Raw genomic sequence first — 18017 nt, forward strand, 5'->3', positions numbered from 1 at the left:
CTATTAGACACTGCCCCGGAAATGATAGGAGTGCATTCATAGTGGAGAAGGGAGATCTAGGCCGAATATAGAAATTTATTAGCCGTCAACAGGTAGTACTGAACCCTGGGAATGGACTGGGTAGCTTAGGGACATGGAACGGTGGGATGGGGAAGAAAGGAGGGGGTCATCCCTTTTTGTCATATAATCACATAGTTAGCATAGGGATATTACCCTAATGGTTAAGCACAGCAATGGTTGACGTTTTCATCTTTTGACTGCTTTTCCTGGATAATGTAGCTAAAATTTTATGTCACCTACTCTTGTAATCTAGACTCCTGCCCTTTTCTGTCAATAGGGTATGTTCTGAGGTGGTTTCCCCCCACAGCCTCCTTTCCTTTTGTTCACCGATTATGCATTCTCTTCAGTCCCCTGGGTCTCCTGTGGACTGTTTTCCTGCACCCCTGTGTGCTTCTGCCTCCCTCCTTTTGAGGCCATGTCACCTCTCATGCTGTCTTGCTCTCTTTTTTTGAACTGTTGCTTATTTGGAAATATTTTCAGTTGTTTCTACACATAACTTCTAGATGTTTATACCTTTTTACAGAGTCAGATATCCTTTTTCTGGTGTATTTATTTGGTGTGGAATGTGTCAGGTTTTGAGGCCATAGAACAGATGCTTTGCTCTCCCATGAGAGTGGGCAATATGCAGAGAATGGCTTTGTGTAGATTGGAAGTGGAGGTGAAGGGGGAAGTATCTTGTTGGGAAGAAATACCTGACTGTGGCCCTCAAGTGCTTCCTGGGTGGATGCATTTAATAATTACCTTAATGTATCAGTTGCTGCATATTGAAAACAAGATGGCTGGGGCTGGGCACGGTGGCTCACACCTGTAATCCCAGCACTTTGGGAGGCTGAGGCGGGCAGATCAACTGAGGTGAGGAGTTCGAGAGCAGCCTGGCCAAGATGGTGAAAGCCCGCCTCTACTAAAATTACAAAAATTGGCTGGGCATGGTGGTGGGTGCCTGTAATCCCAGCTACTCAGGAGGCTGAGGCAGGAGAATCGCTTGAACCTGGGAGTTGGAGCTTGCAAGTGAGTCAAGATCGTGCCACTGCACTATAGCGTGGGTGACAGAGCGAGACTGTCTCAAAAAGAAAAGAGGAAAAAAAGAAAAAGAGATGGCTATTTGAACCTATAACTGAACCTATAATTGGAAAATGAAATATGGTGTGGGGGAAAGACCCTCCCATTTGTATTTACAAAAACGTTTTGATCTGGATTAAAATAGCAATGACCTTTGTTGTTTATTATATCGGACAGCTCAGTTTGCAAGTTTGTTGGATTGGGGGCAGCTTTCCTGAATCAGACTCGTGTACTGATAAATTCTGCACTTGGCATAGGAGGCAAAGGTTCTTATCCAGAGATACTTTAGGGAACTGGGGTTTGGCAAGTAGGAAAACAGGTAGAAATGGCACTCAGGGACATTTGATTTATGATGACTGACTGTGAGCTGAAGATAAATACAAACAATAGTAGGCAGTGATACCTTGGACAAAGATTTTACCAACTGGCAGTATGACATATTCTGTAGACTAACAGTTCTAATGAGTTTATTTTAGACAGTTCTGAGAGTGTCGGTTAATAATTTACCCTTCCTGAGAGGCAGGGGCAGCAATCACAGGCTGTAAGTGGGCACTCTGAGGCCTCTCGCTTTGCTGGAGCCTGTCTGGGCTGGAGCGATGGACCCCGTTGGTTGTGACACAAGTACTAAGTGTCTGCACTTTGACATATGGAGGCTTTGGAGCACTCAGTAAGGCACAGACATTCAGTGTGATTCACTTCAAGTGATATCTAAAGTAATGGATTACTGTAACTACCCGTCTGCTCCGCATCAAAAAGCATAGAACTCTGTATAGACATTTTTTAATGTTTATTTTGAAGTAGGATGGTGTTCTATATGGAAGAGAGGGTGGTGGTGGAAAAATAGATTATTTTAAAGAAATATTTATGAAGCTTCAGAAAAGGGACAAACTGGGCTTGCTGATTGATACCTGGAATATGCTTTTATTGTCTAACAAAATATTGGATGCATCTGTACATGTAAGACTTACCCGTTGGCAGTGTGATTGATACTGTTAAAAACTTGAATCTGTTTACCCCTTGCCATACAATTTGTTTTGATGCAATAGTGAACACAACTCCACTGTAGATTTAAGTACTATTTATGTGAATTTTATTTCCCTGTTTAGTCACTGAATCACATTGTAGTGTTGGCATGGTAAGTTTTGTAATTTGCTTTCCCGTGTGAAGAGTGCTTTTCTTGAACCAAATGTTCACTTCTGCATACTTTTAAAAGTTAGGCTTTATGTCATTACAAAGATTTACAGTTATTTAATAATGATTTATTGCAGTAATTTATTCTGCCAGCTGTGGCAGATTTTCACTGGAATTTGTAAATCAAATTTATATAGAAATGTACCAGGACATGCATTTCAGGATTTAATAAAATACACTCTAAAATCTTTTTGAAGAATGTAGTTTTATGCTTACATGTTTGGGATTAAGCTTTACCTTAACAGCCATTGTTACTGTTCAAACTGCTGTGTCTGTCCCACACTCATTGAAAAGAGGAGTCAATGAGATCTGTTAAAATACAGTTTCAGGTCATCCACTTTGCTTCCAGACCTTTAGTGTCATGTTATATTTGACCTGGGATATTCATATGATGTTGAAGGACATGGAACCATCCTGACATTAGGCTCTGTGCAGTTCTGTAAGTTTTAATCACTATTAAACTGTGCATCCGGAATCATAACTGAGAGTGAATGTAGTGCACTGTATTCATTTAGAAACCCTAAGTGTCAGATTTTCTCTCCCTTTTTCAAAACTTACTGCCTAGTAACCATGTGGAACACATTTAGCATTGGCTGCGCCAGCTCACACTCCTGTAGTTTCTTTGGAATGCACAAATACGGCAAGTTGTTGTATTTTCTTTCTTATTTTAAAAAGAGATTTTGTTTAGTTGATGACATATATGTTTCTAGAGAGAGAATCTAGAATAAAAAGAAAACTATGCAGATTATTTTATGACTTGTGTGTCATTAAGAAAAGCTAGCAATTTGAGAGGCTGTATTTAAAATGTGTGATTGCCAAGTAATTTGTAAGAATGACTTGTTCTCTAAGACTGCATAAGAATTTTACTTCTAAGATTAAATGACTGATTCACAGCTTCAGTCAGCTGGTTATTTTGTGTACAACAGCATGAAACGTCTCATTTGACTTACTACTGCCCCCCAAACACATTGACTTCATTGATCAGTTGTTTTAATATTGTGAAGATATAGTCTAAATGTGCCTTGAAGCTAAACTTTCAGGTTATAGTTAATTATATTTAAAGCAGTAGGCTTTGGACTATCTAAAAAGAATGTGAAAGCATTTGCAAATATTGTAGCCTTTAATTTTTCATAGTAGTTTGTATTTGTTTATCATGTTCAAGCACTAGTAAAACATAACTTAACAAAACAAAATGAGCCAAAACAGCTTACCATCTGAAATGTGTAAACCCACTTTATCGTCGGATCTCTTACTTTTTAAAAGATGTAATTTCTTAAAAAAATTCTTAGAAACATCAGACAACAGTTAATTTTGTCTTCAGCTAGGAGTTCAAGTTATAGTACGTGAAAAACTGGATCTTCATCTTATTAAGATGAAATTTTTTCTTTTTTTTAAGAGAGAGTCTTGCTCTGTTGCCCAGGCATGATCTGGGCTCACTGCAACCTCTGCCTCCCGGATTCAAGCAATTATCTTGCCTCAGCCTCCCGAGTAGCTGAGATTACAGGCGCCTGCCACCATGTTTGACTAATTTTTATATTTTAGTAGAGATGGGGTTTCACCATGTTGTCCAGGCTGGTCTTGAACTCTTGCCCTCAAGTGATCCAACCGCTTCAGTGCTGGGATTACAGGCGTGAGCCACAGCACCCGCCTGAAACTAATTGTTAAAAATCTTTAAATATATATACATATTATTGTGCTTGGGATAGCAGCTTTATATTTCTAGAAAAAATGTAATAACTTTTTATATGATTTATGACTCTTCAGTGTTTGATATTTACTTTTATTTTGAGAAAAATTAATCTGCAATGCAAGGGAAGTTGAGACATAGGGAGATGTCTTGAAAGGGAACAAAGATAAGACTTTTCTTGAGAGAGTTCATTGCTGATCTCTTAGATATGATACTGTGTTTTCCTTGAAAGCATGTAACATTTGTGTGCTGAATCCATCATGGAGAATGCATGAGCTCCTTAGTTTACATTTACTTATCCAGTACTTTAGTGCTCACAGTATACTAGGGATTTTTTTTAAACCATTTTCAATACGATTGAAGAGAATATTTTAGAATTAAGTTTTCACAGTTTTGTAGTTTTTTTTTAAGACTTCAGTGATGTTTTAAATGTTTTCCTTGCGCTTATCTGGAAAAGCTTTTTAAATGATACCAATTTGGAATGTTAAAAAAAGGTATAATTCTGGGATGACAGATATATTTAATCTTATGGGTGAATTTAGACTGATGGTTGATGAATGCTTTGAGAGTCTGAGGTGGGCCAGAAGAAAAAAGAAAAAACTCTGTACTCGGTTAGCAATGCCTGCCATCGCTGCTGAGGTACCAGTCAATGGAAGCATCTACTGAATTCATCTCCCTAGTCCAGAAACTTCTGTCTTACTGTAATCATTCATTTATTCATCTTGTGTTCATTCATTCATCCAAATTTTTCAACATTTCTGAATATGTGGCAGCATGCCAATCATGGTAGAAATATAGTGGTGAAGCAGGCATGAATTTGCTTTCAAGCTTTGATGAGTGGGAGGCTTAATAGTTCATTAACAAAAAGTTGAAACAGGGTGGCAGCAGTTTTGGCAAGAATGTGTTGTGGTCTAATTCAGAGATACTGAACTTGGGACCTAAGTAAGAAGGATATTCTGTTGTAGAAATCTGGCAGATTGTAGAGTTTGTTTGAGAGATCTCTTACATTTGCTCGTTGGGTATGCCAGGCATTCTGGAGGGATGCCCATTCCCATCTGACAGGATAGATGATCCCCTGGTCAAATGTATAGATTACATATAACATCTCCATAATGCAAGGCAAAAGTAGGCTCTGTAAGGGGAATGACATGACTAGTTTAGAGATGAGTGGTGAAGCCATATGCTGTTGGATGTGATGCCAGTCAGTAGTAGATGGTAGAGAATTGAAGATAGAGCTTAATTTTAGTGTTCAGCCATTTTCAATTTCAGAAAATATTTTTAGGTAGAAATATTTTAACTGTATAGTACATGTATTGGTACAAATATAAATATCAAATTATATCTCTGCCTTCACCATTTTTTCCAACTAGAAATCTTCTAATTAGCTTCTTTTCCCTTAGAACTAAAATTAATTTAGGCATCAGTTCTCGTAGATTCTTTAAAACAGAAAACAAAACTCTAAATTGTTAATTTATTTCTCACAATTACCTAGTTTAGGTCCTCATGCTCTGTGATGGGCTGTCCATTTCCTATTAGTGTCTACTATAGTTTCAAGTGTAAATGCATGCAGTATAAACGAATTTAAAATGATGAAATTCCTCGTTCTTGGAGCTTACGTTCTAGGGAAATATTTGAATACAAACAAATCCCCTAATTTAATACTTCTGGCTTCGATGTCTGTTTTCTGCTGCATTCTGTATACCATTCCTAGATGAAACACAACTTCCATTACTGAACTATTGTGTTCAGAAACTTGAAGTCCAAATTTCAAGGCCTCTGCAGTTTGCCTGTATATTCTCTTTCTAATCTCATGTCTTATTAATTAGTATCTTGCATCTATCCAAGGAACAGTGCATCCTTACACTTACTTTTTTTTTTTTTTTTTTTTAAAGCACAGGATCTCCTTCTCTTGCCTAGGCTGGAGAGCAGTGACATGATCATGGCTTACTGCAGCCTCAACCTCCCAGGCTCAAATAATCCCCCCACCTCAGCCTCCTGAGTAGTTGGGACCACAGGCATGCACCACCACACCTGGCTAATTTTTAATTTTTTTGTAGCAATGGGATCTAACTCTGTTACCCAGGCTGATCTCAAACTCGTGCGCTCAAGCTGTTGAGTTTCCTGCCTTGGTCTCCCAAGGTGCTGGGATTATTATACTTTTATTTGTGCTTTCCCACCCATTTGGAATGGTGTCTTCTCTTTGCCTTTTGATATTCTCCTTAGTCTAAGAATCTTGGCCCAACCTGCTCTTTTAACCAAATAACATATACTCCTGGAGGTATTATAACTAACAACACATGTACTGATTTGTAGACTTCTACTGTTGTAAGAGAGCGGTTATTTACATCTTTTATTTAACCTGTACATTTACATATAGTCTCTCTAGCTATACTATAAATGATGTGAAATTAGAGGACTTTGTTTTAAATATTCATACCGGGCTAATATGAACACAGTTGAAAAGCAGGTAGGAACTGTGCTTTGAGCATCCTGGAGAATGAAACGAAGCTTGCAAGCTTACATACTGAACTTCTAAGATAGTCATTCCCCCATATATTGCTTAGAACCTGAAAATTCCAAAACTTTCTCTGATTTTCAGGGCCATCGTGATATATTAAATTTTTTTTCATTTTGTTAATTGCATACATATATATATGTAGTGTAAAAAGTGAAAAAAAGAGTACAGAAGCTTACACAGAGAAAACAAATGTTCCATTGCTTTTTTTTTTTTTTTGAGACGGTCTCGCTCTGTGGCCCAGGCTGGAGTGCAGTGGCCTGATCTTGGCTCACTGAATCTCCATCTCTGGGTCCTAGCAATTCTCTTGTCTCAGCCTCCTGAGTTGCTGGGACTACAGGTGCCTGACACCATGCCTGGCTACATTTTTGTATTTTTTGGTAGAGATGGGGTTTCACCATGTTGGCCAGTCTGGTCTCGAACTCCTGACCTCAAGTGATTCACCCACCTTGGCCTCCCAAAGTTCTGGGATTACAGGCATGAGCCACTGCACCTGGCCAGATTCTCCTTTTTTTTGTGTTTACCAGATTCCTTCTTTTTGAATTTTTAAGAAAGTGTCTCACTCTGTCGCCCAGGCTGGAGTGCAGTGGCACGATTAGGACTTACGATAGCCTTGACCACCCCACCCTCAGGTGACCCTCCCACCTCAACCTCTGGAGTAGCTAGGACCATTGGCACATACCACCATGCCCAACTCATTTTTGTATTTTTTGTAGAGATGGGTTTTGCCATATTGGCCAGGCTGGTTTTGAACTTCTAGGCTCAAACAATCTTCCTGCCTCGGCCTTCCAAAGTGCTGGGATTACAAGTGTGAGCCATCACACCCAGCCTTATTTTGCCAGATCCTTAAAGGTATTTCTAGCAATAGCTTAGCCCCAATTTAGAAGTATTTGTTACCTCCTCAGTTTTTCTTTTCTATTCTCTTTTTCGCCTGTTTTTCTCTTTCTCCATCAATGATAGTACATGGTATTTACTGTTCTGCATCTTGTCTTTTACTCATGCTTTGTTTGGAGATGTTGCTTATCTGTACTTAACAGTTTTTTTCATTCTTCTTAATGACTACTTAATATTCCCTTGGAAAGACTCATAGTAAAATAAAATAGCAAATTCTAGAGCTGGGAAGAAAGCAAATATTAGACAAACAATTAATAATTACAACTAACTATGAAAGGATAAAATGGTAGATTGTTGAATTAAAAAAAAATAGGGCATTCCCAGAGCTCCTCTTTCCCATGCCAAGTCAAATAGGAGGCCCTAAGCACTTAGAAGCCTAAAGATATTAATTGATGTTTAATTATCAAGAAAGATATGTCCTGCTTAAAACAGGGTAATATGCAGCACCTTTTCAGAAAATTCTTGTCTAAAATGGTAGAAACCTGAAGAGGCAATGCTGGATATTTGGATGAGCACATATTTTGAAATCAGACCAACTTGGTCTTGAATTCCCACTTTGATACTTAATATAAGACTTTGGCCAAGTGACTAAACTCTCTTAGCTTCGATTTCCTTATTGGTAAAATGAGAATAATAATACCTATCTCATAGGACCTATGAAGAATGAATGAAAAAATATTTTATGTTTTGCACAGTACCTGGCACACAACAGGTGCTCAATAAAGTTCCATCTCCCTGACTCTGTGCCCATCCAGAATGATTAATTTCCTAAGAGCTCTGGATGCTGAGACTTTACTGTAATTGTATCTTCTATAAAACTTACAGTGTCTTTTACGTAGTAAGAAGTCCACATTTATGTGTAGATTTATTCTGTAACTCCTAAGAGTCTGGCTTGGTTTTCTTCATACTTTTCATGAAATTTCTCAAATCTCTAGAAGCGGGTACAAGGATAAACACTTAATTATTTATGTACCCTGTGAAGATGCCTAACTTGGCCAAATGTCAACATCTCAAGCAGTGGTTGTGTTTGTAAAATTTTAATAATCTATACTTTCATAGTATACTTTATATTTCTTTGCGTGGTGTGATATTTTGTATATTTTAAAAATGGAAAGAATTTCAGATGTTTTAATATATGTTACGTGGAAAGTATAATTCTTTTTCAATTACATGGATTAATTTTTTTTTAATTAAAAAAAAAAGTTTAGGTCAGGCGCAGTGGCTCACTCCTGTAATCCCAGCACTTTGGGAGGCTGTGGAGGGCAGATCACTTGAGGCCAAGAGTTCGAGACCAGTCTGCCAACATGGTGAAACCCTGTCTCTACTAAAAATACAAAAATTAACCAGACATGGTGGGATTACATGGCTGTAATCCCAGCGACTATGGAGGCTGAGGCTCGAGAGTCCCTTGAACCCAGAAGGCAGAGGTTGCAGTTAGCAGAGATTGGACCACAGCACTCTAGCCTTGGTGACAGAGCAAGACCCTGACTCAAAAAACAAACAAACAAACAAGAACAAAAGCGAGTTTAATAAGGTTATGGAGTTACATGTGGGGGGCTCTGACGCTGATTTCAGTCAGGTTCAACATGGCCAATATGAAGTCAACTGGCTTGCAAGTTTCCTAAAAATTTAATAGTCAGTTCTCACAAGTCACAAAGAGTAAATCTGGTATACTTACTAGATTATCAACCTCCTGGGTGACTGCTTTGGGCTCTGGTGTAAACACAGTTAGGAGAACCAATTCCTGAAAAATGGTCCAGGCTTTGCTACCAGTTTATTATTTGACTTTGTCTCAGTTTCCTTGATTGTATTGTAAAGCAGTGGGATTAGATCTGTTTCCTAAAATTTTTTGGTATGACCTTACAATTCTGTGGATGTCAGGCTGCAGAAGCCAAGGGGTCCAGGCTTTATACTACATGTTTCATATATTTACAATATCAATATTTTTTTTCTTTTCAAAAAAGGTCTCCCCTAGCTAAAGCAAATATATTTGAGAACCACTGTTACTGAAAAAATAGCTGTCTCAAAGCCCATGTCTGTACTTGCAGCAGGGCCCCTGATACAGTCACATGTAATGGGTTTACTTATTCCTTATATATATTACAGTAAACAATATAGGGTTTAGGAAAATGCAAAAGAAATGGAATGCAATTCATTGTTATTTTCATTAGAGGCAGGCATAATAGAAAACATTTTGGTACTTGATACTCTATTTAAATATGACTTTCATTTATGTGTGAATGAACTCTCCATATATGCTAAGTTAATGGATGCTTGTAGGCCAGGGGTCATGAACTTAGATGGCAGTAGTGGCCAGGCAAGTAAAGGAAGTGCAAGAACCTGGTAGGGTATAAAATGAAAGCATGTGCTGCAGAGAGCTGTTTCTACGCCTCCCCTGTTGATTGTTGTCACAAAGGAATATACTTTTCTCTTGCCGTATCTTTAATTCTTTAACGCCTCACCTTTTGCCTCTCCCTGCCCATTCCCTCAGCAGCTGAACATCCATATTTTAATTTAAAATTTATTGTGTTTTACATGTTGGTCATTAATTAAACATATGCACACTCATACACACTCACTTAGGAGGAGCCAAGCAAAACACATCTGAAGCCAAACTTGGCCTGTGGGCTTCTACTTTGAAATCTCTTTTCACACACATACATACGCAGCAACTGATATTTTAGTACTTGTATGCTAGGTGCTTGGCTAAACCTTTTGCACTAATAAAAATGTTTGATCTTCACAACAATTCTGTGAACAGATACTTTTATTTCCACTTTAGAGATGAAGAACTTTGGCTAAGTAACTTGATAAGATCACACAATTAGTAAAAGGCTCTACAGTTATTCAAACCCAAGAAATTTCACTGCAGAACTCTGACACTTAACCACTTGGCAAAATTGATTTCCTGGATATATTTCTTCTATATGCTATAAGCACACACACAAAATGTAAATAACACTATAAAGGATGAAGAGAAATTGCTTACTATTAGTTCATTCACATACAGTGATACTGTTTGCATATGTGGGCATGATGTGATGAAGCACTGAAATGTTACAAACTTCCACATTTTACACAGTTTTTCTGATAAAGCTCAGTGAGATCAGTGTAAAAATTTCACAGGGAGTTTATATTTCTCCTTGCCACAAACTAGACATCCTGAGCTTTGGGGCCAACATTGTCTGTGTCCAAGGGCAAAAGTTCTCTTTCTTCTCATTGTCATATTTAAACCCCACCCATGGAAATATTCCAAGTCCTGAGTGATGATCACTTCCTCTGGGCAAGGGTATGAAGAATAAAAGTAAATCTAGCAGGAGGAGTAAATCCCAAAAGACAGAGATAAGTACTTGAGGTCAGAGACTGCGTCTTTTATAGTTTGTCTACATACCAAACTCATTAATATGAATAATCATCTTAGCTGTAGTGGTTGTAGTAGCAAAAGTAATACAGAAACCAGTCTTCTCCTGTATTTTTACATTAGCATTCATTATTTGTAGGATTTGGGAGGTCTTTTTGAGAAAGTGATGTGAAACTAAGTCTCTCCCATGTTTCTCCTTTAGTTCCACTTTTTCCTACCGACATAAAATATTTTTCAACCTTAATAACTGCAGCCTATAGGAATAAAAGTATAAGATGGTGGGGGAAAAACTGAGAACAGTGTGAACAAAATCTACATATTTATCCATTTAGGTTTTTTCCCTGGGGTATTTTGGAATACCCTTTGACACGATAAGCCTCTTTATGGTTTATTCACTTGGTAGGGAATGGGGGAGAAAAAAGGAGCCAGTGCATCTGGCACTATTCCTCTCAACACCCTATACCCATCATGTGAATGGAAAGAACCCTAAACCTTCATTTTCAGAACTGTATCTCAGCCTCTGGCTCCTGAAGAAAACCAGTGTGGTTCAGATGTGGGATGGGAAGAGTGGTTTGCATTGGCATCAGCCCTGCGGGTGCTTTGGGGCTGGAGCACACACAGCTGTGGGTTACAGATGCTTGCTCTCCGGTATTAATGTGGCCAACATGTGAAACCATGACACCCACAATACTACACAAAGGTCCACGCCTCTGATAGTTTGAGAAATAACTCCCTCTGAAGAAATTCTTCTTCTCGAAGGGCTGGAATACATTCTAGAATGGAAGGTCCTCTTTCAGAGGGGTAGAGCCAGGAAAGAGATGCCTTATAATGTTGGACAGAGCACAGGGTGTCTGTAGGCTTAGGAGCTTTAACCAAACATGGGGGAAAAAAGTCTACTCTAAACCCTAGATTCATAAATTCGAAATTCTATGCTATGCATGTAGCAGAAAGCTTGTACACTCAAGTCATTGTGTAGTTTCTTTGGAGATGTCAAATGCAAACCATTATTGGTGGTTGTCATCTGGCCTGACTCAGGGTGTGTTAGAAACGTTTCCACCAATTTTTATTTCCCCGAGCTGTCTCCAAGGATAGTAGAACCAGAGGAATCTATACACAAGAGAAAAGAAATGAGCATAGGGTTGGATGACGCTTTCTTTGTAATTTAATAACTAGGACTTTTTTCAGGGTGTGGGGATTTTGTCCTTTCTCACTCATGAGGCCTATGCTTCCTTCTGACAGTACACTTGAGAGAGCCGAGATATTTCCACCCCCTATTCACTTAGTGAGACAGTTTTCTCATTCAGGTACAATTTCCAGTGAAATAGTAGCTTATAAGTATCCAGAAGTTAGTTTATTGACTCTTATTGCACTTCTGAGCACCTAATAAATAATTTATTTGTCTGATGGATATGTGGCTACCTAACTATGGGGCATGAAATATGCACTGTTTTTCTAATATACTGTAGGGAGACCTGTTTATAAAGTATTTAGTATTGGTTTTATAATGCACTGTTGACAACAGGAGACCACGAAGCTCAAAGATCAATCTCATTTTGGCCCACAGTATTAATGCTGCTTTATAAAGCTCTATGACAGGTCACTTAGATAGTGGTCTTCACAGAAAGGACTCTGTTAGGAAGGCAGGCTGTAGAGGCTGCCAGTACAGTAGATGAATGTCTTTGTCTGTGTCCCTAAGGTGACTCTGGCGGTTGCTGATGTTGGCCAGGTGATGGAACCCATCATTTCCCTGCTCTCTAGAGGGATTCTGGACTAGAAGTACTGAGTTCTGCTAATGCAGACCTCGCTAATTGGCCAGAAAGCTGCTGTGACTTTGGACCACAATTGCAGTTCTGGAGACAGGAATCGGACAATAAGGAGTGGAACTTGGCTCTCTTCAGCTTTGTCTTATGTTTATTAATGAAGTGAAATTATTCCACATCTTTTATGCCTTTGTTCAAATCACATAGGTGACATAGCATAAAGTATTTTGATTTTTGTTGGCTTTGGGGAATTTCCTAGCCAGAAATAAATTCATAGACATTAGAACGCTACATACTAAACAGTTTGAATTTGGGGAAACCTAAATAAAGACTAATTTCATCCAAAATCAGTTCTCAGTGTTTTACTTTATTTTCTTCATAAGAACTATACACTATGAGAATGCTGCATAATGACGATGATTTATAACATAGTATTGCCCATCAAGGTATATGTGTTATTGTCTTTTTTTTTTTTGAGACAGAGCCTCACTCTGTCACCCAGGCTGGAGCGCAATAGCGTGATCTCAGCTCACTGCAACCTCCACCTCCCAAGTTCAAGTGATTCTCATACCTCAGCCTCCTGAGTAGCCAGAACTACAGGCATGTACCACCACTCCTGGCTGATTTTTGTATTTTCAGTAGAGACGGGGTTTCACCATGTTGGCCAGGCTGGTCTTGAACTCCTGACCTCAGGTGATCCACCTGCCTTGTCCTCCCAAAGTGCTGGGATTACAGGTGTGAGCCACTGCACCTGGCATGGTGTATGTTTTAGAGCAAGGTATTTTTCTCTTTGTGTCGAGAACTCCTTGCTGGTTCTAAGTATTTCACTTCCCAAACTGGGAACTCTGAGCTATACTTTCTTGGACCCAGTCAGCTTGTTTATTATTTCTCACGCTTTTGTGGGAATCCAGGCTGAGTTCTGCTATTTGCCATTTCTGTTACTCATTTCTTACTGATACAGAGTTTCTTTTCTTTTTTTTTTTTTTTTGAGACAGAGTTTCGCTCTTGTTGCCCAGGCTAGAGAGCAATGGTGTGATCTCGGCTCACCGCAGCCTCCGCCTCCCGGGTTCAAGAGATTCTCCTGCCTCAGGCCCCTGAGTAGTTGGGATTACAGGCATGCGCCACCATACCCAGCTAATTTTGTGTTTTTAGTCGACACGGGGTTTCTCCATGTTGGTCAGGCTCGTCTCGAATTCCTGACCTCAGGTGATCCGCCCGCCTCGGCCTCCCAAAATGCTGGGATTATAGCAGAGTTTCACTTTACCCTTTCCAGTTGGACCCAACCCTTTCTTCCTTCTGGTACTCCTCGATTCCTTCCTATCAGGTCTCCCTCACCACATAGCCCCATCTTTACTTTTCTCATTTATTGAGCACCCTGTTAGACCGTGAATTAGCAAATAAAAATTCTGTCCCTTTTAAGAAGTGTACAATTTAGTGGAAGAGACTAGTAATAAACTGGTTTTCTAACATGAGCAGTTTTAATATATGTATTTCTTAACCACAGATTTTTTTTTTCTGTATCTCTTACCTTTGGTTTCTGAGGGGAAAAAAGGGTTTCTTTTTTCTCCCTCCAGGGGCACCCTTTTCATTTGTGCTCTTGATCATATTCTCTCCTCGGACCCTTTCATACCATTTTCCCTCTGGCTTAGATCTTCAATATCCTTTTCTCTGCTGGCTTCGTCCCCTTTGCCTGTGATAGTCTCTTTTTTCCCTGTAGTGAAAAACAAACTGCCAACTTATGAACACAACCTGTCCGAGCTCCTCTAACTTTTCAGACCACGTTTCTCTTACTTGTTTTCTTTGCAGAATTTCTCCAAAGAATATTTTATCTTTTCTGCCTCTTTGTCTTCACAATTTGCTTACTTCTTAACTCTTCTGCAATGTGGATTCTGTATACCTATCAATCCACAAAGACATTCACTCTTATGGCACAAAGCCTAATAAAATATTTCAGCCACAAATATTCATGAAGAATGGTATGTTGAACACCCATTGACCCAAGTTTAGGAACTAATATGTACAAACGCATCTGAAGACTAGGGTTACCATTGAAATTATACTGTGTCACTCACTGTCAATCTCCCCGTCCGCCTTTCCCCATATTCCATCCTTAAGCACTATTCTGATTTTGGTATTTATTATTCCCTTGCCTTTTGGTTTGTTCTTACTGTATTTCCTTCTACTTAGTATTTCACTTGGTTTTAACCATACCCTAAACATAAGTCTTGTTGTTTTAGATCATTTAAAAGTCTCAAGCATCCTATCTTCTGTCAACTGTTTTCCCTTATCATGTGGAACGTGGGACAATCACAATGCTCCTGTTAACTCTGTTCCTTCTTTTTTTCCCCCTAATAACCATGGGTATCCCCTGAGATACTGACCTTGGCCACTTGTTTATCTCTTGGGTCAGGTCTGTGTAGATGGCTGCTGGATGTGATAACTTCAGTGTCAGTCTGTTTTGTAACATTTCTAGTTGCCTGGTTATCTGCATGATCTGCTGTTCCCCCATACTGAACCTGATACATATTCTCACTAAATAGTTCACCCCCCTTTCTGTTGATAACGCTACCATTTTCCTGTGCTCAGACTATTAGAACTTTAGTGTCATTGTTGACACTTCTCATTTGTTACAGTCATTCTGGTCCCCTTGATTTTATCTTCACAGTATCTTTTGTATCTTGTCCTTTTTGTTTTCTTCAGCCCTATTGCCAGTAATTTACCCAGATGATTGATTGATTGATTGAGATGGAGTTTTGCTCTTATTGCCCAGGCTGGAGTGCAATGGCACAATCTCTGCTCACTGCAACCTCTGCTTCTTGGGTTCAGCTGATTCTTCTGCCTCAGCCTCCCAAGTAGCTGGGACTACAGGCATGCACCACTACACCTGGCTGATTTTTTTTTTTTTCGTATTTTTAGTAGAGATGGGGTTTCACCATTTTGGCCAGGATGGTCTTGAACTCCTGACCTCAGGTGATCTGCCCGCCTTGGCCTTCCACAGTTTGGGATTACAGGCATGAGCCACCGTGCCCAGCCTATTTTAATGTCTTCCTAACTGGACCCCGCTTTTGTCTTTTCACACTTCAGTCCATCTGTCATACTGTTGCCAGATAAATCTTCTTGGAGTAAAATAATGATTAGACGTTACTGCTGTTGAGAAGCTTTAGTAGTTTAGACTGTTGGTGGATAGTAGTTTAGACTGTTGGTGGATACAATTCTTTGTAGTGGAGTATAGGGGCCTTACTTTTATAATAGTTCCTATCAACCACTACATCCATTTCATTCATTGTTCTTCTATGTACATCTTCCCTTATGTTCCAGTCAAACTGTATTACTTCTCTAGGAATATAATCCGGACGCTCAGTGCAAGAGCAAAACCTGCCTCGGCGTAGAAGCTTTTTTTTTTTTTTTTTTAACCACACTGGCTGGAAGGAATCTCTTAAGTTTCTGTGGAATTCTGCGCTCATTTCATTTCCCATTCTGTTTTTGTTAAGGTTGTTTTGTTCATGGCTTATCTCCTGTACTAGATTGTAAAGTTGTGAGCAAGGAATGTGTCTTAACTTTTGTGTTCTCCGCAGCTTCTTGTACTTGGCAAGGGAGTGGGGTAGCGGGGTGGGGAGGCGGTGATTAGTATTCCCTAACAGCAGTTAAAAGTGTCATATTAAGTGGAAGAAAAGGGAGTAAGAAATTGAGCTAGGCAGGCCAAAAGTGTATCCATTATCAATTAGCAAATTATTCAGTTATTCCCACTTTGTTACTTTAGTTCTCACCAAAGTTTATTTAGCGGTTGGCTACTATCAGCCTTAGAAACTATTAATTCTTTAAAACTGTGTTTAGGGCCAGGTGCGGTGGCTCACGCCTGTAATCCCAGCACTTTAGGAGGCCAAGGTGGGCGGATCACGAGGTCATGAGATTGAGACCATCCTGGCTAACATGGTGAAAACCTGTCTCTATTAAAAATACAAAAAATTAGCCGGGTGTGGTGGCGGGCGCCTGTAGTCCCAGCTACTCGGGAGGCTGAGGCAGGAGAATGGCGTGAACCCGGGAAGCGGAGCTTGCAGTGAGCCGAGATCACGCCACTGCACTCCAGCCTGGGTGACAGAGCAAGACTCCCGTCTCAAAAAAAAAAGAAAAAAAAAAATGTGTTTAGTTCGTCATTGGTGTGTTATATTTGCAATTTCTTAAAAAGAAGTTTTGATGTACTTTTAAGTAATACTGTCTGGGCATATGTAATTTCCTTTCCCAATCTCTCAATAGGCACACCTTGGGCCTACTCCACCTCCACATAGCCTTAATTACAAATCAGACGACAGGCTTAGTGAGCAAGATTGGCCAGCATATTTCAAGGTCCCATGTTGTGGGGTTGATACATCTCAAATTGAGGTATGTTGTGTTTTTTTTTTTTCCCCTTTAAGTTACTTGGACACACTCGCATGCTTTGACTACCTAGTTAAGATATTTCTCTCACCTATTCTTTCTGCCACTCTTTTACTGTCTTTCATACTCATCCTCATTCTATGAAACTCAGATATTTACTTGCTTCCTAACACTTCTTGCCCCTGAAGAAATCATGGAAAGTAGATTTAATGATGGTTATTTGAATGATTTTGAATGTGATAAAGTATCTGCCTTCTATTGTTTCTCTCCCCACCTGTACTTATTTCTCTTTTTCTTTTTCTGTTCTTTCTTTCATACTGTTTTAGGGCTAGTTTATTGTTATTACTATTTTTAATAGTAGTACTATATTAATAGTGTTAATAGTAAACTTGTAAAACTGAAGTTTAACATACTTACAGAAAAGTACACAAATAAAAGCGTACAGCCTGATAAATTTTACACAGTGAATATACCCAGGACCACCAACTAGATGGAGATACATAACACTACCTGAGCCCCAAAAGTGTCCCTTAGCCCAGCCACTCTTCTCCACCAAAGACAATCACTGTGCAGATCTTCTAAGCGACCTGTTAAGTGTTCATATTTTTAACTTGCCGTTAATAGGTTTCTGGCATCTTTTGGGTTTCTTAATTTGGAAGACAATCTCTAAGTTCATGAACATTTGCTTTGTTTCAACATTTTTCGATTTAAATATATATGCATATAAATAGTCTCTATCAAGGCCAGTAGATTGCTTGACGGTAGGAGTGCCCAGACTTGCCTGGGTAACATAGCAAGACCCCATCTTTAAAAAAAAAAAAAAAAGCTAGGTGTGGTGGCTGAGATGGGAGGGTTGCTTGTGGCCAGGGGTTTGAGGTTCCAGTGAGCTATGATTGTGCACTGCACTCTAGCCCCAACAGAGCAAGATCCTATCACTTAAAAAATAATAGGCTGAACTGGGCATGGTGGTTCACGCCTGTAATCCCAGCACTTTGGGAGGCTGAGGCAGGCGGATCACCTGAGGCTGGGAGTTCGAGACCAGTCTGACCAACATGGAGAAACCCTGTCTCTACTAAAAATACAAAATTAGCTGGGCATGGAGGTGCATACCTGTAA

The 18017-nt window shown here is 39.4% G+C and overlaps 1 protein-coding gene across 5 annotated transcripts in view; it reads left to right on the forward strand.

Annotated features, from left to right (window-relative positions):
• BNC2 (basonuclin 2) overlaps positions 1–18017 on the forward strand; it is a 459271-nt gene that overhangs the window by 117265 nt on the left and 323989 nt on the right. For 4 of the 5 annotated variants that reach the window (XM_050761635.1, XM_050761636.1, XM_050761637.1 and 1 more), the window contains exon 2: positions 16782–16907. The exons of the other annotated variant lie outside the window; for it this stretch is intronic. In XM_050761635.1, the coding sequence (XP_050617592.1) occupies positions 16782–16907 (126 nt within the window). The remainder of the gene's footprint in view (positions 1–16781; positions 16908–18017) is intronic. 5 annotated transcript variants of the gene reach the window in all.

This window comes from Macaca thibetana, chromosome 15, assembly GCF_024542745.1.
Source record: "Macaca thibetana thibetana isolate TM-01 chromosome 15, ASM2454274v1, whole genome shotgun sequence".
Lineage (NCBI taxonomy): Eukaryota > Metazoa > Chordata > Mammalia > Primates > Cercopithecidae > Macaca > Macaca thibetana.